At 38.7% G+C, this 27,394-nt stretch overlaps 1 protein-coding gene across 3 annotated transcripts in view; it reads right to left on the reverse strand.

The window, feature by feature from the left end:
* The window catches only part of LOC136857317 (gem-associated protein 5), a 310,853-nt gene that overhangs the window by 14,290 nt on the left and 269,169 nt on the right, over window positions 1-27,394 (reverse strand). For all 3 annotated transcript variants that reach the window (XM_068225137.1, XM_067135896.2, XM_067135897.2), the window contains exon 21: window positions 15,036-15,227. In XM_068225137.1, the coding sequence (XP_068081238.1) occupies window positions 15,036-15,227 (192 nt within the window). The remainder of the gene's footprint in view (window positions 1-15,035; window positions 15,228-27,394) is intronic.

Here is a 27,394-nt window from a genome sequence, read left to right on the forward strand (position 1 = left end):
TGATGTCTCCGTCGATTACATGCAATAATAAAAATATATTGAAGGTCGTCATTAGATACATGTTTCAATTATGAACTGAACAATCCAGGGTATATTCTCTATCTTTTTAGCAAACACTAAGAAGGTGTAATATTTTATATAGTAGTCAAAAATGTTTTCTGCTTGACGCTGATTTTAAAATGTAAACTGGCGACTTCTCCTGCGAGATCAGATCTTCCTTCCTTGCTCTTCTTCCGCGCCAGATATTAATAATTCGTATATGAAATTTGATGTAATTTACTTTACTTTTCGCATATGGTTGTAACTGTATTAATAATTTCTCTTCTCCAGCTTCAATCCCTTCTCTTCTTGTATAGAATCTCGTTCGATACTTCGTTCCGAAATTGACTTCTTTTTAGATTTTTTTAAGTGACTCTTGTTTTTTTAGCTCGGGATAACAATACAATTTTTTTTTTCACGGCCGCATGGATTCGTTAGGTCTGTCCGTCTCAAGATTTATTCACGTCCTACTCGACTTGACACATCTGCAGTTTTTCTCTCGACGTGTTCACGGCCGCATGGACTTCTCAAGTCCGATCGTCACAACTGTGTTCCGCGGCTTATTTGATTCTTTATGTCGGTGTATTTTCCTAGTAATATATTCTTTTTTTATATACAATTTTCATCATTCCATCGCGATGCATGGCAACTGTCAGCGATATAACTGCCGTTCATGACGCAAACTGGGCAATGAAATGGTACACTACGAATCTCACTGGGAGCAATACCTAAGTGGCGATATTGAACTACAAGGAAGTGCGAGACAAAGTAGTAATGATGAATCTCGTGCGGAATTGTCATCCCTTCCACAGATAAATTATTTTTACCCAAATGTAAATGATTTTGATAATACCAGTTCTTGGATCAACAATTTTATATTATTATTTCAGTAATAGTATCACCAAGCGGAGTAGCCGCGCGTATTAACATGCTATGGCTATGGAGCCAAGCTCTGCACTCAGCAGGTGAGTGGCTTTGAACCCCACTGTCAGCTGTCCTGAGAATGATGATGTGTATTTTCTTTTTGGTGGGGGGTGTCCCTTTTGCATTCCCAAGAAAATGTCGAGGCAGTTTCTATTCATAAACCACAGACGATTCCTTCCACTTAATTACCCAGTTTCATTCACCATCATTCATTTCATATTCATTATCTTCTCAATTGAGGTTTGCATCAGGAAGGGCATCCGGCCGTAAAAATATGGTGTAAAATATGTCACTTCAACCCACACACCATACTGGGCTGCGGGGCTAAGGGGATGATATGCATTCCATTAATAGTATCAGTAAATATGTATCTGTAAAAGTGCTTCTTCCTTTTTTTAAACCCGGCCTAGAGGGCTCGCCTGGTCATCAAAACTCGGCAGTGAAAAGGTTAAAACCCATACCTGTGGTGTTGACCTGAAGTGTTTTACTTGTTCTATTGTGATACTATCTAATCCTGCCGCTTTTCCATTTTTGCTACATTGAATCACTTTCTGTAATTCCGTTATTTCAAATGACCGGGATAGGTGACTGGAGTTCATTACCTCGTTTTTTAGGATATTATGTTCTATTTTCCTTATTGGGTGATTTGTTTTCCCATCAATGAAGAGGTGAATTGCGATCTGGTTTGCCGTAATATTTGCATGGACTGGTCCCTTGGTTGGATTGTTCGTTTGAGAAGCTTCCAAGCCTTTCGGCTATCCCTTGACATGTCTGTTTCCTCCATAAGTTTGAACCAAGCATCTTTCTTTGCCTCTGCAATTGAGGAATGCCGTTTCCTTCCAGCTGAGATAGTGTCTTCACTTAGTGGGTCTTCCTGAAGCAGTGAAATATGTGTGTTCATCTGGGCAGCTGTGTCTGAAATTAGACCTTTTATATAGTTAACTCTGCATCCTTGTGGTATGGAAATGCGGGAAGCTCCCCTCACAGCTTCAACAAACTGATCATAAAACTCTGGTGTTGGATGGATATCTGATTATTTTTTTTCAAAAGATGAGCTGAACTTCTGCCAGTCTGCTTTTTTGAAATTATACCTCCTTCGAGACGGAACCTTTATTGGTTGAATTGCTAAGAAAAGTCAACACATTATGGGCTGATGCTCGGTATTTGGAATGGGATTGCACACTGATTTCACACATTGCTGTGCCACGTGTTCACTCACAAATATCAGGTCTGGGTTGAGGCCTCGTTGCCATCTACTGCTGTTAAAGAATGGAGGTAGTTTGGGGTCATGAATAAGTTGTAACTGGAAGTCATCCAGCCCATACAACACAGCCTCTCTGTTATTATTATAACAATAACAACAACAACAGTAATAATAATAATAATAATAATAATAATAATAATAATAATAATAATGAGAAGAAGAAAACATCAAACCATGGACTGAAGTTCCTTGAAACAGAGATGGGATGATCGAAAGTGTCAAGAAGCTGAAGTAACTTGGTAGACCTTACAGCAGAACGGACTAGAAAAAGCCACAGTGGAAGATCGGATCTTGAAAACTGAGAGAACATTTGGCTTAACAAGAAACATCTAATCATCATAAAATATCAAAGCCACCACGATAAAACAGTGATGATTATCATCATCATCATCATCATCATCATTATTATTGGAATGTTTAGGGTTTGTTTTTTGATGTTCAAAAGTAATCAACACTTCTATCTCTTCCCGCAACTTAAGGCGTTGGCCAATCAAAAATTTTATACATTTATTTATTCACCAATGATAATATTTTGATGTTTATTTCATTATCCAATGAAAATTGGGTGTGTGTAAGGCCTTTGGCCCAGTTTTCTGGAACCTTCCCCTCTGCTATAAAAGCTGGCACTTTACGGACCAGGTTGTCTTAGTGATCGCTCCAGTCTAGTGTGTGTTCATAAAGGAGGTGGGGGGCTGCCTTATCCACCTTCAGCTAGTCTACCAGTTCAAGGTAATGGCAGATCCAGTTTAGAATATGATAGTCTTTTAAAGCTAGCTCGAGGGGAAGGTTTCAAATCTTTAGTAATGTAACTTTATTTTCTAAAATGTAAATTTCAAACTCTAAATACAAATTTCAAACAAGCCAAAAAGAACCGAAATCAGGGAATAGAGAGTGAGATACCCTCTCATGTTCCCTCTCAACTTGATTTTAAGTTGACTATGATTTTGTAACATTTTTGTAATTTCTGTAACTTAAATACTTTTCTCCATCTAGTCACCTCCGTAGTATAGGCTTAGCCTCTGTAACGTCGGACCATAAGAGCAAATAGGGTTTTATGCATTTAATGTAATTTTTAAGGGGTGCAACTGTTTGCCTCCTCACCATTTTGGTTTTTGGGTCAATAATTTAATCTTATATTTTTACCAAAGGCCTTGTCAAAAGGGTACTTGTTAGCCTGTTATATTCTATTTCATTCTCTTCACGTTAAAGATATCAGGCTGTTGAGCAGTTAAGACAGTGAAGACTGTTTAATTGATAGAGCAAAGATGCTCTTACTTTTGGTGTAAAAGAAATTGGGAGATCCGTCTCCTTGACTATTGATGTAAGGGAGCAGTAGTGCTCAGGTGAAAATTGTAATTAAGAGCTTAAAGCCCAGCCTTTAAAATTGTTATCCAATTATTTTAGACCTCTCTAAAAGTGTTTTTCAAGCTTACGAGCTAACTAATTTAACTAATTGTTAATTACTAGACAAAGTATTAAGATTTGAAAAGAAAAAAAGGAAGGGTTAAGAAAAGAAATAAAACTCCCAATTTTAAGGTTTTAATTTAATCTTTCGATTTTCATATATCCACCCATTCCTGCCCGCACCTTCTTTCACCTCTGTGATCCACAAAAACATGGTAACAATTATTATTATTACAGTAGAGTCTCGCTCATCCGACCTTCGCTTATCCGACATTCCGTGTTATCCGACAAACTTTTGGTAGAGACTAAATTCAGGCACACCGCTGTGGAGGGTGTGACCATGGGACAAGCACTGGCCTGAACGCTGGCGGTAGGACTGGGTTTTTCTCAAGGACAGGTGCAGTGAGTCTTCAGTCACTGTAGTATTGGTTGGGTGCGGATGTTATAGTTTTCATATCCTCTGTGAGTATGGCGAGTAAATGGAAGAAAGTGACTGTTTCTATGGAACACAAATTGAGTGCATTAAAGAGACTGGACAAAGGGGAATTTCTTCAAAATGTGGCTTCAGGTTATGGTGTTGGACGTGTTACAGTGGGAGACTGGAAAAAACAGAGGGAAGAAATTGAAAAGTTGTGCTCTACCAGAGCACAGAAAAACAATGAAAAAATGTCAGTACGAAAAAGTAAGTGAAGCACTATTTCTTTGGTATCTCAACACCGGGAAAAGGGCCTGCCAATATCTGGCACCATTCTGCAGGAAAAGGCTGTGTATTTCCAGAAGTAGTTTAATGAAGGGGACCCTAATTTTCCTGCCAGTGCTGGGTGGCGTGATCGGTGGCAAAAACGGTACGGTATTAGGTAGCTTAATATCTGTGGAGAAAAGTTTATTTTCGTAAGACATCTGGAATGTTTTCGTTTAATACTGCATGTACTGTACAATTGAATTGATGATTCAATAAGTAGAGCACCGTAAAACATGTCATTATTTTAGCCTTCCTGTTTGTTTCAGTTCATTTTCAAAGTTATGTATTATCCGACATTTTCGGTGATCCGACGTACTCCAGGTCCCGTTTACGTCGGATAATCGAGACTCTACTGTATTATTATTATTATTATTATTATTATTATTATTATTATTATTATTAAAATCAAACAGTCATATCAGCACACAAGTGTTTAGTTCATAACCGGTTTTTAAAACTGGTATTTAAAACATGCTTAATCCATATGGGTGTGTCGCCAAGATAAAATTGAGCCCAGATAAAATAAACTATAAAAATAAAGAAACGAATGACAGAGTGTATCAACCTAAATGCCAGACCTCAAAAAAAAAGTTTCATGATATGAAATGAAATGGTATATGGCTTTTAGTGCCGGGAGTGTCCGAGGATATGTTCGGCTCGCCAGGTGCAGGTCTATCGAGTTGACGCCCGTAGGGACCTGCGCATCGGGATGAGAATGAAATTATGATGAAGACAACACATAATCCCAGCCCCCATGCCAGCAAAATTAACCGATAATGGTTAAAATTCCCAACCCTGCCAGGAATCAAACCCGGGAACCCTATGACCAAAGGCCAGCATGCTAACCATTCAGCCATGGAGCCAGACGTTTCATGATATAAAATACCTTTATAAGGGCTGGCTGGACATGCTGTTAAAGATGTTAAGTAGGAACCAAACAGACTTCCAGCTTCGATCATGGAGTGTGCTAGTGACATGTGACACTGCAAGGTTGTAAAAAAATATCAGAGATGCCAACATTGAAGAAAGGCAATTCGTAATGCAGCCATTATTATGGCAAGGCGGGGGAGGGTGTGGGGTGTAGATTGTTTTTTTTTTTTTTTTTTTTCAAGATCTTACATATCATTGAAAAATGAATGAACAACATACAATTTCAACCAGATGTAACATATTCAAAGACTGGCATATAAAGAGTGTATGATTCTTACCTGCTAAAGTAACAGGTGATCTGCAGTACTTATCTGAGTGGAGGTTAAAGGATCATTTCTTTTGTTGAGTACTGTTAGTTGCTCCCTTGCTTGTTTGTAGTTCCTGTTTGGTAAACATACAATGGCGACATGCTTTTTCTTTTGATATCATGTGCATCCTCTGCAGTAACAAAACACGTGTGAGTGAGATTTTGAGGAACGCAGTAAACAAGGCCATTCTTTTGAGTATTCCTCCCTAAATTTTTGAACTATTTTTGGTTTATTACTAGCATCACTAATCACGGTAACATCACCACACGTATTTTCCTGCACAAGAAATCGCTTCATTATTTCAAACCTTTCACATTTTGTAACACATGATTAGCATATATCCTAGAAGAGCAATATATGTAAATTTGGCAACCAAAATCAAAATAAATACTTCTTCAACAGACACGCACACAGTATCCATAATGAAACGGAGTTTGTCACCACTTTGCTGCCAAAATGAAGACAAAAGAATTTGCATACTTGCATGGAAGTCTGATCGCGTGATGAACAAAGACAACAACCCCGCAAGATATACCAATTCATAGGTGCCTATTTTTCCGGTACTGGAAGCACACAGTGCATTCGGCATGTGAAAACTCGAAATATTCATAAATGAGGGACAGGAAAGGGGTATAAATTATTACTGAGAAATCCGAAAATAATATTCTGAGAATTCAAGCTGTAATGGCATTCCATGTGTATCCTTTTGAACACTTCATACTCTTAAGATTTAAAAATCAACAAAAAATCATTATTTGTAGTGTGTGATTCGTAAAAGCATAATCATGATGAGTAATTCTTAATTATCACGATTGAATCATAATAGTTGGTATCTCTGCAATATGTTGATAGTAGTTGTTTTATTTAAAATCTTACCAGGTTCTTTTTTTCTGTGCCTTAAATATTTCAATATTTTCACGGGTATCAAACTCTATACCATACTTACTTTAAAAATTAATTTCATGTCTTTCTCAATGCCTTGAAAATTCTGGTTATCATTATAAAAATGTTCTGCAAAAGCTTAAATATGTTGTATTTATAGCCTTCAAATGTTCTTGGTATCTCTAAGTTAGTAAAGTCAATGCATATCCTTGTCCAGAGACGCTCTTTTCAGCACGCTCCCAATGGTGATGTGTTGCATGCACCATTTGAACCACATACCAGCCCTCCAGCCAGTCTTGAATTTCTGGCAATACCAGGAATTGAACCCGGGCCACCAAGGACGGAAGCTAATTGAACTAACTGTTACGCTACCGAGGCGGATGCTGAGTCAGTGACCGCCCAGTCCTTCCTATGTAAATCATTTTATAATCATTACAAGTGAGCCTATATACTGCCAAATTGGTATAAACATCAGGAGCAACACAGAAATTTACCACATCGTGGAGAAAATTTCAGAGACCATGAGGAGGAGGTAGCTGGCATTTCTAGGACATTTGTACAGAATGAATGGAAATAGACTTACCAAAGAGATATTTGATTACTTCTGGAGAAAGAAGACTACAGCGCAGATCAAGGAAACACGGAAAGATATCTTTACGGTCCAAATGTTAAGACAGAAATAAATTTAGGAACACGGTGAAAAATTTGGAAGGTTTTCAAGCCGAAGGAAAAACTGTGAAGACAGGAAGAGCTTGGACAGAAGAACAGGAGCAGACCACAACATATGAAGGAGTATTGGACATGTTCCAGAGGTAAACAACTATAAAGTTTTGTATTAAAATATGGTGCTACCAAACGTGCTCCTTATGGCAAATGGACGTCTGTATATGGAAAAGTACCGTATATTAATTTTTTATGTGCCTGACTAGATATTACGGTATTTAACAAAACAGTAATGTTTTATTTAACTATAGCAAAAACAACCATCACCTTCTAAAAAATTGTACCAGTTTGTACTCAACAATCACACGCTGGAATATTAGTTGCTAGTAGTAGTTTCAGAATTGCAGTGAAGAACAAAGGTCATCTCCAAATTGTCCATCACAAATGCATGCCAATTTTCTCTGAAGAACGCCTTATACTGCGAAAACGATCGCTCGACATCACAGGACGTCAGATGTGCATAGTTAAAGAGAGGAATGTCACCAACACTAATGCCTTCAAATTCACCAACATGAGCACCCTTCACACATTTAAAAAAATTCTTTTTTTAAAAACCCTCCATTTTTACAGAATAAATGTTGATATTTGGCCTTTAAACAGTCCCTGAACCTGCAAAGCTGAGAGTGAATCTAATTTATTTTCAACAGCACGCACTTCCTTCGCTGTTTCAAACAACAGGTTAGTGGACTTTCTAAGTATGTCTATGGTTTTACACAAGCAGCTTAGGTTGGCAGATATAAATGCCAAATCACTTTTCAAAGAGTTGTCTTTCAGTAACTCTTGAAGTATTTCAATTGAAGACACATAATTTTTATCTAGCGCATTCACAACGGATGCGAAACTTTAAAATCTGTCTGCGCAGTATACCACTGCACTAAGCCAGGTATCCCACCGCTTGGCAATAGGCAGAGGAGGAAGAACAGGACCTGGGTTTTTATCTTTAAACAGATCGATTCTTGAGGGTGCTTTTGCAAAGACTTTTTTGCCATTGGAAACTAATTTATCCACTTTAAGAAACTGAGCCCTTACAGTTTTACATAACCTGTGTAGAGCATAAACTACGCAAAGCTTACAGAAAAGCCTTTGGCTGCTTTTTTCATGTAAGCTGCATTATCAGTAAGTAGAAGCAATTCATTGTCGTATTTTACACCTTTTGGCCAAAGTAAGTCAATGACTTCAATAAACAACCTAGCTACAGTGACATGCTAGCAAATAAGAATGTTCACAAGCACTTTCGTCATTCTTCAACACACCAGTGTTTTCATTAATGCTCACTCATAGTTTTTTGCTATCATATACTGCCCAAATTCTTTGTAAAGTTTCCTAGTAACATTTTGGAAGATAGTTTTTCCTTAATATGTATTCGCCTGGAGGCTCAAAATCAATGTATTTTGTTAGGAAATTTCTCAGTCTCAGATTATTTATTTTGCCAAGAAGAATGTTGGCACAAACAAATGCTCTGCATAAATCTAGATAATACTGGGTGTATATAGAAAGGCCTAAATTTGAAGTAACTGGTTCATCTATTAGTAATTGTTACAAATGCACACGCGAAGCAAAGGCAATGTACTATTTCCAAACAAATGCTGGGTTACTTGAGAACATTGATCTGCACTTCTTGTTTTACCATATGGTTGGCAAAACAATACTTTTCCATTGGTAGTGAAAATGTTTTTAAATTTCTCTTCGTATTGTTGAAGATGCTATCTTGTACTCAACTTCACTTTTGGCATTGTTTTGCAGGTTACGCATGCATTTATGGTGAATCACTGCTTCAATAGAAAACAGGTTCCGATAACCTTAGATGTTAGGCCCCTTTAAACAACAAGCATCATCATCATCAATAAAAGTCAATAGCAGCAGACACTAAAATAAATATTTCTTCTCTCTTAGAAATTTAAAAAAAAAATTGCATGACCACGGGAATGATATATGGACCCAAACAACTAACCTTACTCTTAGGAGTGACACAATCCCACTGAGAATATCTCCCCAGTCCCCAGTGCACAGTTTAATTTTTGGTATTCCCTATCACCTTATCTCTCTGTGATTGCCTGATGCTGACATTCTATAAACAAAACCAGTGCTGGCTGACTAGTATATGCAAAGTAGGCATATTTAGTCAGTGACCAGCAAGTCTTCGAACTTCCTGAGGGAAGTCCCTAAAATAGCCTGTAATCATAGACCGTAATCATAAAATGAGAATACATACCTGCCAACTTTACAAAACCAAAAATCAGGAGATTTTGATATGAAAATCAGGAGAAATCAGGAGATACAAATGGTCAAACCTGCTTATTCTACATGTCTTGCGCAATACAGGAGTACTATAGTATGTATAATAACAGTTATTGTCTCAAAATCCGACTGTTGCTATAAGAGGCTACAAGGCTAAAAATTACACATCTCTACTACCTCACAGGAAGTATGTTAGTGAGATGATCGATCTCTGATAAGCCTTCTGAAAATAGTATGAACTCATGCTCCATAGGTGTGAATTAGTCATGCATTAAATGCCACTACTTAGCAAATGCATAGAGTAATATATTGCATCACGTGCCCGCGCGATTATGCGAAGCGCAATGTTATTTTTGTCAAGTAATAAATTAAAATTCGCTAGAATTGTCTCCAAATGAATCTCTAGAAAAGTCACTAGTCACTATCTTTGAAATTCTGTCACTACATTACTGAAATAGACCCCAAATCTAGTGACTAGTCTCTAGAATCGACCAGACTAATGTGGATGAACACGAACATAGCACGCGAGAACGAGAGATTTACAATCTACATAATAAACATCGCACATTCGCGCGTATTTCTCATATTAATATACGTCGATATTTCATTTGAAAGCGGCCAATGAGCGAAGGAGATTCAGCCACTGGCGTACAATGCTGAAATGGCCGAATTTGAAAACAAATGTTTGAAGTTCACCAAAAAATAAGCTAAAATCAGGAGAAATAATACAATAATCGGGAGGCGGGAAAAACTGTCGAAAATCGGGAGTCTCCCGCCTAAATCGGGAAAGTTGGCAGGTATGAGAATATGAGCACCATTGTATAACACAGTAGCATTTTAAATTTTACTGAGTAACAAATATTGCCAATTTATGTGCTTATTACAGATTTTCTTAAAACATGTACAGTGGATCCTCGATTATCCATTCCCGGAACCTACGTTTTCCTGGATCATGCACTCAAATTAAGTGGTCCCGCGAGCACCGTAATTAAATCACGTTGTAAAAATCCGGCACTATCCGTTCCTCAAAGAAAAGATTTCCCAGATCACCGTCCAGAAATTTCAGTCCTATCAACACTAAATCCTCGATCAAGTGTTTTTCAACAAACTGTATTTTCAATAAACTGGCATACTTATGGATCTTGGCGTCAACGCCCCGTCATTACGATAATTAAAGCAAATACAGTATGGGAAAAGCGATCGGCAGTGAACTTGCATAAGGAACCACCTTAGCATCGAATTCGGGTGGTATTGTTTAGAGAATCTTGGAAATTATAAAGCGGAGAGTGGCTACAACAATTGTAGAGAGATACAGAGCATTTCGACAGCTCTACTTGAAGACAGAATGAGTTTCGTCAAATGTTCGCACTTATAAGACGACCTCATTATGTCCAGAGTTAGATGTTTATATTTTTACCTTTTTCAATTGTATTGCCGAACAGGTTTCCGGCACTTTCCTCAGGGTACTGTATAGTAACTGGGCTTTCAGGCAGGAATCAAAACTACTCCTTCTTAACGCAAATCTTGCACACAAATATAGTATTTTAATATTATCGTATACAATTATGTTACCGAGACCAGAAAAGATGCTGCACCTTACATACAAAAAGCCTATTACTGTTTTGCTCCTAATATAAGACATGGAATTTTATGTTTTTGTGTTAAAAATTAAAAACCACAGTCGTTTTATTTGCACACGTTACATGTAAATGGTTTGTATCATTTCCAACTCATACTGACATGTGCAGCGAGGACACTTTCCAGCTGAGCCCAAGTTCATGAATAACTGTAATTTCTGAAGTTTTGATGATGTTTTTCTCTTTCCAATTTGATTGGATTAGTGATGGGCAGAATTGAATATAATGCATTCAAGAACTTCTGAGAATCGATACTTACATTCGAAACCATGTTATCGAGTTCAACATAACCTTTAAAGTCAATGTAGGCCTAATTTACGCAGTAAAAGATTTCCAGAAACTGACTACGAACCAGAGACCAAATTACAATGGAAGATTAAGAAAAAAAGGATTTCGCCATCATGCTGGGTGCTTTTGTATCTAGTGTGCTTTATTAGATGAGAGAATTACAAACTACTTGTGGTCGATTGTCGTTTGGCTTGGCATTATTAGATTTTTTCGAAGAGCTTGGCTAATCAAAGTCGCTGAACTGAAAGAAGTTTTCACGGGAAACTGATGAAGTTTCCCCTGTAAAACTGAATATAAAGTATCGAGATTTTGAATTTGCATAACGGTAATTAATGTTTGATGCCTGTTTTGCCGCCTAACTTGCCTGCCTCTCATCCGGAGGGACCGAGTTCGATTCTCAGTCAGGTCAGGGATTTTTACCTGGATAAAAGGGCTGGTTCCAGGTCCACTCAGCCTGCATGATTACCTTTAATTGAGGATATGTCTAATGGTGAGATGGCGACCTCAGTCTAGAGAGCAAGGAATAATGGCCGAGAGGATTTGTCACACTGACCATGCGTCACCTCGTAATCTGCAGGCCTTAGAGCTGAGCAGCGGTCGCTTGGCAGGCAAAGGCCCACTGGGGCTGTAGTTTGGTTTGGTTTAGTTTGGTTTGGTTTGGTTTAGGAGTGTTTGTAAAATTATAATTATACATATTTCATTTTTGTGATGTTTAGCCAAATTGTTGATGGCTTTCATTCATTTCCAGATTTTCCGTTTTCCCGTAATGGTCACTCCAAAAAGGGAGAATCAAGGTTCCACTGCATTTACATTTAAAAAATGTGAAAATATGTGTTTCTATGTGAAATAAGGTTACGTTGTAATGCTTGGGGATACAAAATAGAAATAATAAACGTTGCAAATTGTGTTCTAAAATGTGCCAAAACATATGTAATTACTAGGACAAGATGGTGTATATTGTTATATTGTCTCTCCTTGTTTTCTGATTCACAGTTTTTTAGAACTTCATTTCCACTGCTTGTAGTCTGCTGATATTTCTGTTGGTTTGGATGTAGGTTTCTAGACTGTATGGACCCTGATAGACTTGCAAAACACCGGGCGAGTTGGCCGTGCGCGTAGAGGCGTGCGGCTGTGAGCTTGCATCCGGGAGATAGTAGGTTCGAATCCCACTATCGGCAGCCCTGAAGATGGTTTTCCGTGGTTTCCCATTTTCACACCAGGCAAATGCTGGGGCTGTACCTTAATTAAGGCCACGGCCGCTTCCTTCCAACTCCTAGACCTTTCCTATCCCATCGTCGCCATAAGACCTATCTGTGTCGGTGCGACGTAAAGCCCCTAGCAAAAAAAAAAAAGACTTGCAAAACAAATAGTTGATTTTTTTTTTTACTAGGGGCTTTACGTCGCACCGACACAAATAGGTCTTATGGCGACGTTGGAAGCGGCCGTGGCCTTAATTAAGGTACAGCCCCAGCATTTGCCTGGTGTGAAATTGGGAAACCATGGAAAACCATCTTCAGGGCTGCCGATAGTAGGACTCGAACCTACTATCTCCCGGATGCAAGCTCACAGCCGCACGCCTCTACGCGCACGGCCAACTCGCCCGGTTAGTTGAATTTTAGGAAAACAGGAGTAAAGACCAAACAGACAGAATGAAATGGATTGGAAAAAATTAAAACCGATCTGAAACCGGAAGGAATTACACCAGCAGATGTCCAGAACCGAATGTAGAGATAGCTCACTTCAAACTACACTCATATTCATAAAAACCAGAACACTTTGAAAGACTAGAGATAGGAAGTTCATATTCACAGGACATGTGCACTAGTATGTTCTGAAGAAATGATTAGCATTTGAACTATGTCGGCCCTCAGGATCAAAGTCCACAATGATATCTCCACGCACCACCATGGACTGGTAAAATGCACCTGCGGCTCTCGTCGCTATAAATTGAAGGTAATGGATCAGTGTGACTTGAGCAGACGTGCAGGATGCCTCACAGAAAATGAAAATATGAAAACCTTACAGTCAAAGGAATGAGTTTAAAAGAGGGCGCATTATTGGCATGAGAGAATGTGATGCATCCATCCGGGAAATTGATGCTCATGTGGGACAAAGTCTGTCGACAGTGCAATGGATGTGTACAGAAAGGTTCACAGAAAGCCATAGAACACGACAGGATGGTTCTGGTCACACTACCCAGACCACTCCCCGAGAAGATAGACACAACATCTGAATGGCACTGCAGGACAGATCTGCGTTCTCCTCGGCTCTAAAGCAATAGTTGAACAATGTAACAAACACATCGTACACTATCAGAAGTGACAGTCCGTCACCATTTATTACGGTCTGGGTTACCGGCACGTCGTCCACTTCTCCGCCTACCTTTGACTAAGGTGCACAAACACACTAGACTGCAATGGTGTATGGAACGACGTCACTTGGGACAGGAAAGGCAGCAGATAGTGTTTTCGGACGAATCCAGGTTCTGTTTGTTTGAAAACGATGGCCGTATTTTGGTTTGCCACAGACACGGCGAGAGGCCTCACAATGACTGCATTCGCAGAAGACATACAGCGCCAATTCAAGGCCTTATGGTGTGGGGTACTATTGGGTACAACCACAAATCACAGTTGATGCGTGTCCAGGGCACTGTGACTAGTTTGACCTACATGAATGACAGCCTGTGGCCCGAAGCCATACCCTTTCTAGACGACACCCCAGACGCCATATTTCAGCAGGACAATGCGCGACCACATGTTGCTGCATGAACACATGCCTTCTTGTTGTCACACGATGTCAGAATGTTGCACTGGCCCGCCCGATCACCGGACTTGTCACCAATCGAAAATGTGTGGGATATCGTGAAACGACGGGTACGGCAATTTGACCCAATGCAACCACTAAAGATGAACTGTGGAACCAGGTGAACGCAGCATGGTGGCTATACCCCAGGATGCTATTCGTGCCTTATACGCGTCAATGCCATCACGTATGGAGCAAGTTATCAGTGCCCATGGAGGACCCAGTGCCTACTAGGCAACAGGACAGATGCTGAATCTAGGTAACTGAAATGCTAATCGTTTCTGCAGAACATGCTAATGAACATGTCCTAAAATGAACTTCCTATCTCTAGTCTTTCAAGGTGTTCTATTTTTTATGAACATGAGTTTAATATGCCAGGCTGAGTGGCTCAGACGGTTGAGGCGCTGGCCTTCTGACCCCAACCTGGCATGTTCGATCCTGACTCAGTCCGGGGGTATTTGAAGGTACTGAAATACGTCAGCCTCATGTCGGTAGATTTACTGGCACTGGCACTTCGGTGTTTCCAAAAACCATAAAAGTAGTTAGTGGGACGTAAATCAAATAATATTATTATTATCATCAAACTAATATTACCAATCACACTATCGATATATATAAGCAAAGAGCATAGAGACAACGGAACAGTTCCTTGGTCCGGCATTTGGTCAACCAAAACAAAGCTTGGAACGGTTCCGTGGCTCGGGCCCAATGAGTTAAATATGGAGGCATAATAAAGTGATTACAAAAGAATACAACATTGATACAAAAGTCACCCATGTGCCATCAACTTGCAAGACCTCAGGGGCAGAATTCTACACAATAGTATACAAATGTTGCATTAGAACACTACTTACCTTGCATGATGAGTCATGAACAGGCACTTTCTCGATACTCTTCTCTAACAAGAGGTAAGCTTCCTCTGAATCACCTTTGTAGCTCTCCTTCACCTTCTGGTCAATCAGTGTGAGCAATGGCGCATCAGGTTTTTTATTCTCTTTCACTAGTTCCAGTATTATTTTATGCGTAGAAACCAATACACCAAAGTGCTGTAAAACAAATATCAGCATTCATGTCACACTAATTCTCTACAAATTTATAGCAAGAATAAACACAATGCTTTCCATGTTTGATTTCAACACTTGAAAGGTTATTCCCGTGACACTCAACTTGTAGGATTGTAGCAAGATATAGCAGACATTTTAGATTCACGTCAAAGGGACTGCATTGCTATTGACCTATCCATAGAGTAGAGCATGAGAGACTACTGACAAAAATGAGGGCTACTGAACTAGACAAAAGAATGATTCAATGGGTGACTACAGTTCTAGTAAACAGAACTCTGAGAATTAGAGTAGGTGAAGCATTCATTATCTGATCCTATAAGGATTTTTTCTTTCTTTTCTGAATAATAATTTGCTTTACGTCACACCGACATAGACATATCTTACGGCGACGATTGGATAGGAAAGGGCTAGGAGTGGGAAGGAAGCAGCTGTGGCCCAAAGGTAAAGCAAAAGCATGCCTTGTGTGAAAATGGGAAACCACAGAAAACCATTTTCAGGGCTGCCGACAGTGGGATTCAAACCCTCTTTGCGGTGTGGTGTGGTGTGGTGTGGTGTGGTGTGGTGTGGTGTGGTGTGGTGTGGTGTGATATATGATATTATAACCTTCCAATGTATGTCAGGAAGAAATTGGTGGACACATTGGAAGCTTATGTCGAGAAATGATGTCAATGAAATCTTATATCCGGTTATCACACCTCCAGATGAGTTAGAAAGCAGTTGACTTGTCTAATTACGTGAACGGCATCGCCGAATTGAAGATATCAGCAGATTGATAATCAGCTCTGAACCCCGTGGTATCTCGGAAATATTAGCAGAAAGTTAAACATCGTGAAACATAGGGCAGGATTATATGAATAATACGTATTCTTCAAGTAAAGTTTCCGGAATGCATGAACGGCAGTATATCTGCGACAGAATGTTACTGAGGGCCATGAAATATGTAAACAATAAATTTATATGAGAGGGCCATACCTTGTACATCTAGTCTCGCACGATCCGGCGATCGAGATGAAGAAAGGAAACTGTCGATTACTAACCTAAATACGAGGCGGCAATTATTAAATAAGTTCCTTTACTAATACAGCTGATTTGTACGAGATCGTCTTACATTATGTGTCAAATGTTTCCAATTGTCAGAAACATATGGGAGCTAGAAGCTGAGAAGAATTTTAAAAAGCAAACCGTCTGCAATTATTATGTTGTAGTAGAATCTGTTTTGTCTCTGAAGAAGTTGATACACTCTCAATCTGCATCTCAAAAAGATCGGAAGCAAGAATTCATAGGGAAAAGATTGTATTGAAAGGAGTTACTAAAGAGATATTGGCATATTATAAACATACAATATTGTAAAACAAGATATCTTGTTATTGAATGAAAAGGCAAGTGTATCGCTTGAACTGTTAAAATTGTATTAAGGTGTATGACCTTGTTCTAATTGATATCTCTAAGTTTCAGGTAATATGGAAATGTCATCAGATAATTATTCAGATGCTGTGTGTGCACGTATCAACATGAACAACTAAAATAGAGGGACCTCAAAGGATCTGATCTGAAATGTGATGGACAATACTTGATAATGTTATTGAGTGAGAGCTGAACTCGGAAGGTGACACCGTCGTGGAGCAACAACCCAGGATGAGTACTTGAATATCTTATACATATTCCGCCACGTAATTGCTTATTGTAGTTGTAGAGTAGTATTTATTTTGTTGTCAATTTTGACATGAACAATTTTAACTTGAAAGCGACCGTTATTTGTTGGACATTGCGTTGTAATATTTATGATCGTTACGTCTAGTATGGTGAGCCAGACTACGTTGTGATAATATGCGATAGTTGTGTAAGATTTCTTTAATGTTTGCTAGCAAGGTTTTGCGAAGGTTTCTTCGACATGGATGTTATTGGTATCGTAATGGTGTTATGGTAATGAACGTTAATTTTAACCTGTAGCTCAGAATACCTCGGAGGAGCTCGGTATTTTACGACGTGCGATTCTGTGGTCTTCAAAACGTTATGTGCTTGTGTGGAAATACAGTGTTTGATAATAGAAGTGTGATACTATTGTGGTGATATGGAATTAATGCGGCAACGTATTTAGTAATTTTACGTAATTGCCTGAATAGATTGTTCTTTAGTATTGTGAATTCGCTGTGCATGACGAGTTGTGCGATGTAATAAGGTGTTAGTTACGGTAGGATCTTTGAAAATATTTACGTGGATAGAGAGATGTGATGATTATAGACGTGTCATTGGGATTGCGAATTTTATGATGATGTTATGTGAAGGTCCTGATGATCGTATTGACGGTAGGAACTATGTTGGTCATGCGTGAATTTTGATATTGTCGTGATGAATAATTTATTTAGGTACGAGGCCGTATTTTAGAATGATGTTATAGGATGTTACACTCACGAACACTAGTAGTTGGTCGTCACATTTATCCCATTTAAATACAAGATTGACCAGAGCGCACGATTTTAAAGGGATGTTTAGGATCTTCGCAAGATAATCGGTAACGTAAAGATATTAAGGTCATGTCGTAAAGGAAATATGATCTTTTATGGTAAGTAAGCCATTTCTTTGCTAGTTGGATTTTGTAGATCATTTGAGTTGACGCCTAGTGCTAATGTAGTATTCCAGGTCAAACGACGCAGTGGTATCTGGAGGCGCAGAATCAACGTAGTTAGACAAGGTTATTGTAGATGTTGCAATGTCTCTTGATGTTTTATCTAGGTGCAGTCACCGACGAGCGTACGAGAGGATCGAGTCTGTCTTGTAAAGCATGATTTTGATGGATGTCATATTATGTTACGATCCTGTGTTTTCAAACATTTTTATTGCATTTATGGTGATTTTATGAAGTTAGAATAACGGTATTTTTCAAGTTGCTAGATAGACAGATACTGACATATAGTGCGATGATTTTTAAAGGAGAAATGACGGAATATTGTGAGATATTTGGGTAGGAAATAACATTCTGAAGTGGACGATTCTATGATTCCCAGTGATTTATTTTTGAAAAAATGCGAGATTGATGACTGAACTTTCTATGTAAGCCTTCAGCAGAGGGACACTTTGTCTCTTTTGTTTCGATTGATGATGTTGTATTTATTTGTAACAAGAGCTTGAAGTTAAGTGTTTATTTTCAAGTTAACAGAATATTTTCCTTCCTATATTCGTTTGTGTTGCCGATAATTTGTTCTTAATGTAATTGATACATCTGAAATTATTTTAAAATCATTAAACGGGAGATCCTTCCATAAAATAAAACATTTTACGGAGTTATCATTTAAAGTAGCGTAGGAACATTAGGATAATTATTTAATTTAGTATAAGATTAAAAGTTGGTCAATGTGTCTCGTCGAATATGCCAATATCTTCGATCTCTTAATACTCTATTGTGGAATATTCACGTAATTTAGGCAGAAATGATGATTACATTCTACGTTAAAAGCCACGATGATAACAGTCCACTTATTTAACCTGTGTCCCAACTCGTCGGACTTGCACGTCCCTTGAGTGGAGCCTTCATGGATCTCCGACTGCATTGCTTCGCCGCGGCTTAACCCAACCTTGAGATACCGAATTAAAATTTACAGCATGGTCACAGGGACTGCTGTCAGGGCACATATAGGTATTATAATTTTACTTGACACCCAACTGTGGGGCCAGAGTTGAATTATTTTATTACCGAACGACTAGACTCGAATTACTTATCGCGTGGCAGTGGACTTAAAGAAAGGAAAACTCGAAAAGACATTGGTAATCAGAGAACATTGAATCTACAACGTTGTTAGTGAAGAATGTTTGAGATATTTATTTAATCATATATTTTATGAGTAATATTGGAAGGATTTGACCGTTAATTAATACTACGATTTTACTTAGTTTCATTTTATGACATTATGGAAGGATTTTCCGTAAAGTTTCAGCTCTTGTTAATCGGGATAATGAGTCATTTAACTCGGACAGAGCGATAGGTTGTCACGTGTCACTTACTGTAGGATGTCCGTCATATTTCGGGTCAGATCCGGAGAGACCCATACGTTCATTTATTGAATCTAATTCGTGAAGTGCTAGGCAGGTATAGGTGTTGTGGAAACACTAGACAAAGACTGTAGAGTGAGATTGAGAGTGATATATTATCAATAAGGAACGATATAGGAAATTACGATGGCGTCTCTTGCTCAAGTAAAACTGTTATTGGAGGAGCTCGCTGGAAAAATGAATAAAATGCAGGAATCGCAAGAGAGTACGGAAAAGAGAATTCAAGAAGCGCAAGAAAATACAGAAAAAAGAATTCAGGAAGCACAAGAAAATACAGAAAGGAAAATTCAGGAGTCACAAGAAAGTACTGAGAAAAGGATTCAAGAAGTACGAGAGTCGCAAGAAAATACCGAGAAGAAAATACAGGAATCACAGAGGACTACTAGAGCAGAAATTCACGAATCACATGAAAAAATGCAAGGAACTTTCGACAGAATCACCGATATGGTGCAAGAAAATATGAAGGTGATGCAAGAAGAGATTGTATCGTTAGGATCGAAAGTCGCTGAAGTACAAGGAGAAGTATTAAATTTAAAAGAAGAAGTGAATGCAGCGATGAATGAGAATAAGAGGAATTTTCAAGAAAAATTCGAGGAATTGAAGGATGATTTTAAGTCAAGCATCCAAGAGTTGCGAGTTCAAGTCGACTATGACCTTAAAGAGCTCAAAGAAGAAGTAGATGTGATGCAGGAGAAGATAAAAGAGTCTGATAATAGTTGGGATGGAAAACTTAAGAAGGTATCGGATGAAGTCATTATCACCAATGAGAATATACGGAAAGAGATAACCCAAGCAAGAGAGCAGATCAATGACAGGTTCAATTTGATAACAGAAGAAACTGAAGAGAATAAAGCTTTGATGAACCAACAAATAAAAGGATTAAAAGACGACTTAAATGCTATTCAAAAGGACGTACAGAACCTGAGAATTGAAAACGAAACAAATAGGAATTTGGTATCATCGTTGAACGACCGGCAGACGATAATTGAGGATGGAAGGAAGACTGAAGTAAACAGTCAATTTGAGATACCACAGTTTTGTGTTGATATTAATGACAACGGGACAATTCATACAGGAAGTGGAACCCAGATTGTTAACATTATACGCACTTATGAAGATAGGCCTAAGAAATTTAACGGAAATATAGGATCCGGTATGACTCCTCGTGGTTTTCTAAGAGAGATTGAGGAATATTTTAGGGAAACAAAGGTATCTACAGAGCGCCAGTTAAAGACAGTGGAGAAACACTTAGAAGGTGCACCACTCATTTGGTTTAAAGCTTTTCGCTACGTTTTTGAGGATTATGCAGGCTTTAAACAAGCTTTCTTGGATAAATTCTGGGGGATCGACGTACAGCAAGGAATCAGACTCGATCTATACTCGAAGAAATATTCTTTAACGGGACCGAGTAGGTTTGCCGAATACTTCACGATGCAATTTCATCGACTGAAGGAGCTTGATTCTCCACCTACAGAAACAGAAATGGTACGAGCAATAATCAAACAGTTCCCTGCGGATATACAGAGATTATTGACGGCGGCAAACATTCAATCAGCCGTGCAAGCGGAGTCGATACTTCGGCAAATTGACAGCACGTCAACACATACTAATAGCCGCATAGTAAGACACGTCGATCCGACGGTAAACGTGGTAACACCAGCAGGAGATGAAGGTGTAGAAAGAAACCAGGGATACAATAGTCACGGTCAAGGAGATAGACCTAGGACGAATGAAGGCTACAGAAGAGTGGAACATAGGGATGAGAGGAGTGACAAGACACGCCAGAAGTGGGCACCGTCTCGAAACGAAGAGCGGAGATATCCTAGATATTACAGAAATACAAGGTGGAGTCGGAACAGAGATAAATGGCCGTACCGCAGAAATAGGTATCGGGAAAATTCAAGACAATCAGATATTCGACAAGACGAGGAGATAAACAAGGAAAGAGAAAGGTACCTTGGCGAATTAAGAAAGCAGCAGGAGTGCAAGCAATGGGAACGAGCGATATTGAATCAAGATATGAACGCTGATTGCGTGGGCGCGACTAGTCTATTGTATCAGCAAGAACAAAGAAAAGAAAGCGCTGATAAAACGTTAAATCCCGCAGCCACACCATTTGACAAGAATAATCAAGGCAATGACGGGGTGAAAAAAAAAACTTCGTTTTGGAATCAGTAACAAACAATAGAATTTGTAAGTTAAATTCAAATTATAGGCAGCACGAATGGGTCATAGCAGGAATCGAATCGTGGGAATTTGAACCCGAGGAATTGCTACACGAAGACGGTCGACCAGAAGGAACAAAATTAAAGAGAGGACTGCCCGTTATTTACGTCACAATATTGGGTATTCGAGTATTGTCATTATTGGATACTGGAGCAAGTATAAGTATCATCTCCAAGCTACTATTCTCAGAGTTACAAGACAAAGCACACTTGCCTGTAATTCCGATTGCTAACATGAAAATCAAGGGCATAATTCCAGACAAGGTCACGAAATGCAAGATACAAACTTATTTGCCAATAGAAATCGGAGGAAATTTAATGGAACATCCATTTGTAGTCATGGACAAAATCCAATATAACTTGATTATTGGATCAGATTTTATCAGGGAAAACAACATAGTAATTGATTTAAAGAAAGAAGAAATAAGGATCAGATGTGACGGTGAAAGAGGACAGGACATTACAGCTAGAATAGAAAACAAGGAAACGAGTGAGCTACAGAAAACCATGAACATTTCAATAAATGAAGCTGCACATGTTGCCGAGAAGATAATGGAAAGATACGACACAGAAGACGCTGTATGTGGACAGACAATCGACAGTGGAATAGGAGGAAATCCTGAACAGCAAGGGATAATTGAGAATCTGCTGAAAAGGTATAGCAATGCTTTTAAGAGCCAGCCTGGAGCAATAAAGAACTTTGAGTACAAGTTATTAGTGAAAGATTGGAGGCCGTTTAAAATTAAACCGTACCCTATACCAGATAAATTCATGCCCGAGGCTAGGAAGGTAATACAGGAGATGATGGATAATGGTATAATATCTAAAGCACATACACCATTCGTTAGCCCTCTGGTAGTGGTAAGAAAAAGCAGCGGATCAATTCGCGTGTGCATTGATGCGAGACAGGTCAACTCCAAATTAATTCCAGAGTATGATAAAGCCCCAGTAATAAAGGAGATAATAAGAGGATTTCGGAACAAGAGATTTTTCACGATCTTAGATTTGACTTCCTCATACTTCCACATAGTTTTGGAGAGTAAATCCAAGCTATTTACTGGTTTCATGTTTGATAATCAAACGTATATCTTTGAAAGACTCCCATTCGGCATTTCTAACTCTGCGGCTGCATTGGTGCGAGCTTTAGACAGGAACTTGAAACCGGAAGTAAAAGAATTTATAACCATTTATGTTGATGACATCGTACTGGCGACAGCAACTTTCGAGGAGCATGTAGTCAAGTTGGAACAGCTGCTAAGAAATTTAGATGAGGCTGGATTCAAAATCAATCGATCCAAGTCAAAGTTCTGCCAATCTGAAATCTTGTTTGTTGGACATGTAATTGATGGAACTGGAATAAGACCAAACCCAGTTAAGATACAGGCCATATGTAACTTTCCGAAGCCCAGAAGGATTAAGCATATCCGACAATTCTTGGGAATGACGAGATTTTTCGCTAGCCACTGTCCAGGGTATACAGAGATATTAGCTCCTCTGCAAGATTTATTGAAGACCAATAATCGTTGGCGGTGGAATGAGAGTCATGATCGAGCTTTTGTTAACGCGAAGGAATTACTAGCTAACAGTATAAAACTTGGATATCCAGACTTCGATCGTGAATTTATCATACAATCTGATGCCTCAGCGGTTGGAGTTGGAGCTGTATTGTATCAGGAGAGTAATGGGGAGAATAATATAAACTATTTGGCCTTCGTTAGTAGAAAATTAAGAAACCATGAACTTAAGTATACGACCACTGAACTTGAGATGCTGGCCATTGTTTACGCATTACAATAGTGGAGAAAAATAGTGTATGGGTATCCGGTAGTTGTTAGGACGGACCATAAAGCACTAACGTTTGTGTTAAAAACCACATTATCCAGCGAGAGAGTATCACGATGGGCACTTTATGCGCAGCAATTTAATTTAAGAATTGAGTTCTGCCCAGGTAAAAGTAATGTGTTGGCAGACAGTCTAAGCCGAAATCCAACAGAAGAGCCTCTGGAGGTCAATGTTATCGAAATAACTCAAGAGGATGAAGAGTGTTTGGAAAGCCTAAAACGATTGCCAGAGTTGCAACTTGAGGATTCATCTCTGAAAGAGATTATTGAGTATTGTCTAAGAAGGTCAGCTAATGATGGACCCGAAGATCAAATAGATGATTACGTACTGACGAATAACATCTTGTATAAGTACATAGACAAAGATCGGAAGAAATTAAGAGTGGTGGTGCCACGCAAATTAAGATGTAAACTCATATGGTACATCCATAGAATGATTGGTCATGGTGGCCTAGATAAATTAGCAGCTACAATAGGAGAGACTTTCACATGGACTGGATTCCGGAGAACCATCGGGAGAATAGTAAAAACCTGCGATATATGCCAGAGGGTGAAATACAACTCCGTATTATTGTATCAACCACCGATAGCTGTAATACCAGACCGACCTAGGGAAGTATATGCCATGGATTTGTATGGGAGTTTACCCGTAGGTAAACGTGGAAACCGTTTTGTATTGGTAGTCCTCGATGTGATGTCAAAATTTGTGTCACTTCAGCCCATTAGGAAGGCCAACTCTAAATCCATAATTAGGAGTTTAGAAAGAGTAACGATACCAAAGATGGGTAAACCAAAATGCATAATAACGGACCATGGAACACAATTTACGTCAAACGAATTTGCGGAAGCTTTAAGGAAAATGAACATTCAACACCGGTTCAGTTCCATAAGGCACCCTGAATCCAATGCAGCTGAAAGGGTCATGAAGGAAATTGCGAAGTATTGTAGGGTTTTCTGCCATGAACGTCATTGGACATGGACTTCTTGTTTACCGACAATAGCCGATTGTATAAACTTTACTTGGCACGAGTCTATCGGCAATATTCCAAGCGTTCTTCACATGAACGAGCAGCCAAGACGTCCCTGGAACGAGATCATTGCTAGACCAGTCGAGGAAAGTCCTAGCGTTGAAGAGAACATAAAGCAAGCTCAGGCGTGTATGAAAAGGCAGGCCGAAAAACGTCTCAAGAAGTTAAGGCATAAGAAATTTAGAGAACCTTTGGAGGTTGGAACCTATGTTCTTGTAAGAAAACCAGCCGTATCTTGTCCTACGGAAAAATTCTATTCCAAGTTTGCACATTTGTATATCGGGCCGTTCAAGGTTATTGAAGTACTGGGCAATAACGCTTATAAAATACAGAGTTTGGAGTCCAACAACATTGCTATTTTCAATGCTTCAAGTCTTAAGCAGTACAGTTTTCCGATCGTTGAAGAGGAGGAGGTTAATATCATCGTGGAAGACGAAAGAAACGGAGATGCTTGGGATGTTTATTCGCTGACCGACGGATCAGATGACGAATGATGAAGTTCAGACAGGATTGGAAGACAGGATATGATATAACAGTATCTCAAGACCAGAGCTATTTTCGTTCATTTCAGACGTGATAAAAGAAGATTTCATTGAAGAAGAATTATGATAAGATCTGGCATGAACATGAAATTTCTCCTTTCATACGAAATTTCATTTTTTGAGTAGAGGAGGAATATAACCTTCCAATGTATGTCAGGAAGAAATTGGTGGACACATTGGAAGCTTATGTCGAGAAATGATGTCAATGAAATCTTATATCCGGTTATCACACCTCCAGATGAGTTAGAAAGCAGTTGACTTGTCTAATTACGTGAACGGCATCGCCGAATTGAAGATATCAGCAGATTGATAATCAGCTCTGAACCCCGTGGTATCTCGGAAATATTAGCAGAAAGTTAAACATCGTGAAACATAGGGCAGGATTATATGAATAATACGTATTCTTCAAGTAAAGTTTCCGGAATGCATGAACGGCAGTATATCTGCGACAGAATGTTACTGAGGGCCATGAAATATGTAAACAATAAATTTATATGAGAGGGCCATACCTTGTACATCTAGTCTCGCACGATCCGGCGATCGAGATGAAGAAAGGAAACTGTCGATTACTAACCTAAATACGAGGCGGCAATTATTAAATAAGTTCCTTTACTAATACAGCTGATTTGTACGAGATCGTCTTACATTATGTGTCAAATGTTTCCAATTGTCAGAAACATATGGGAGCTAGAAGCTGAGAAGAATTTTAAAAAGCAAACCGTCTGCAATTATTATGTTGTAGTAGAATCTGTTTTGTCTCTGAAGAAGTTGATACACTCTCAATCTGCATCTCAAAAAGATCGGAAGCAAGAATTCATAGGGAAAAGATTGTATTGAAAGGAGTTACTAAAGAGATATTGGCATATTATAAACATACAATATTGTAAAACAAGATATCTTGTTATTGAATGAAAAGGCAAGTGTATCGCTTGAACTGTTAAAATTGTATTAAGGTGTATGACCTTGTTCTAATTGATATCTCTAAGTTTCAGGTAATATGGAAATGTCATCAGATAATTATTCAGATGCTGTGTGTGCACGTATCAACATGAACAACTAAAATAGAGGGACCTCAAAGGATCTGATCTGAAATGTGATGGACAATACTTGATAATGTTATTGAGTGAGAGCTGAACTCGGAAGGTGACACCGTCGTGGAGCAACAACCCAGGATGAGTACTTGAATATCTTATACATATTCCGCCACGTAATTGCTTATTGTAGTTGTAGAGTAGTATTTATTTTGTTGTCAATTTTGACATGAACAATTTTAACTTGAAAGCGACCGTTATTTGTTGGACATTGCGTTGTAATATTTATGATCGTTACGTCTAGTATGGTGAGCCAGACTACGTTGTGATAATATGCGATAGTTGTGTAAGATTTCTTTAATGTTTGCTAGCAAGGTTTTGCGAAGGTTTCTTCGACATGGATGTTATTGGTATCGTAATGGTGTTATGGTAATGAACGTTAATTTTAACCTGTAGCTCAGAATACCTCGGAGGAGCTCGGTATTTTACGACGTGCGATTCTGTGGTCTTCAAAACGTTATGTGCTTGTGTGGAAATACAGTGTTTGATAATAGAAGTGTGATACTATTGTGGTGATATGGAATTAATGCGGCAACGTATTTAGTAATTTTACGTAATTGCCTGAATAGATTGTTCTTTAGTATTGTGAATTCGCTGTGCATGACGAGTTGTGCGATGTAATAAGGTGTTAGTTACGGTAGGATCTTTGAAAATATTTACGTGGATAGAGAGATGTGATGATTATAGACGTGTCATTGGGATTGCGAATTTTATGATGATGTTATGTGAAGGTCCTGATGATGGTATTGACGGTAGGAACTATGTTGGTCATGCGTGAATTTTGATATTGTCGTGATGAATAATTTATTTAGGTACGAGGCCGTATTTTAGAATGATGTTATAGGATGTTACACTCACGAACACTAGTAGTTGGTCGTCACATTTATCCCATTTAAATACAAGATTGACCAGAGCGCACGATTTTAAAGGGATGTTTAGGATCTTCGCAAGATAATCGGTAACGTAAAGATATTAAGGTCATGTCGTAAAGGAAATATGATCTTTTATGGTAAGTAAGCCATTTCTTTGCTAGTTGGATTTTGTAGATCATTTGAGTTGACGCCTAGTGCTAATGTAGTATTCCAGGTCAAACGACGCAGTGGTATCTGGAGGCGCAGAATCAACGTAGTTAGACAAGGTTATTGTAGATGTTGCAATGTCTCTTGATGTTTTATCTAGGTGCAGTCACCGACGAGCGTACGAGAGGATCGAGTCTGTCTTGTAAAGCATGATTTTGATGGATGTCATATTATGTTACGATCCTGTGTTTTCAAACATTTTTATTGCATTTATGGTGATTTTATGAAGTTAGAATAACGGTATTTTTCAAGTTGCTAGATAGACAGATACTGACATATAGTGCGATGATTTTTAA

The sequence above is a fragment of the Anabrus simplex genome, chromosome 1, assembly GCF_040414725.1.
Source record: "Anabrus simplex isolate iqAnaSimp1 chromosome 1, ASM4041472v1, whole genome shotgun sequence".
Lineage (NCBI taxonomy): Eukaryota > Metazoa > Arthropoda > Insecta > Orthoptera > Tettigoniidae > Anabrus > Anabrus simplex.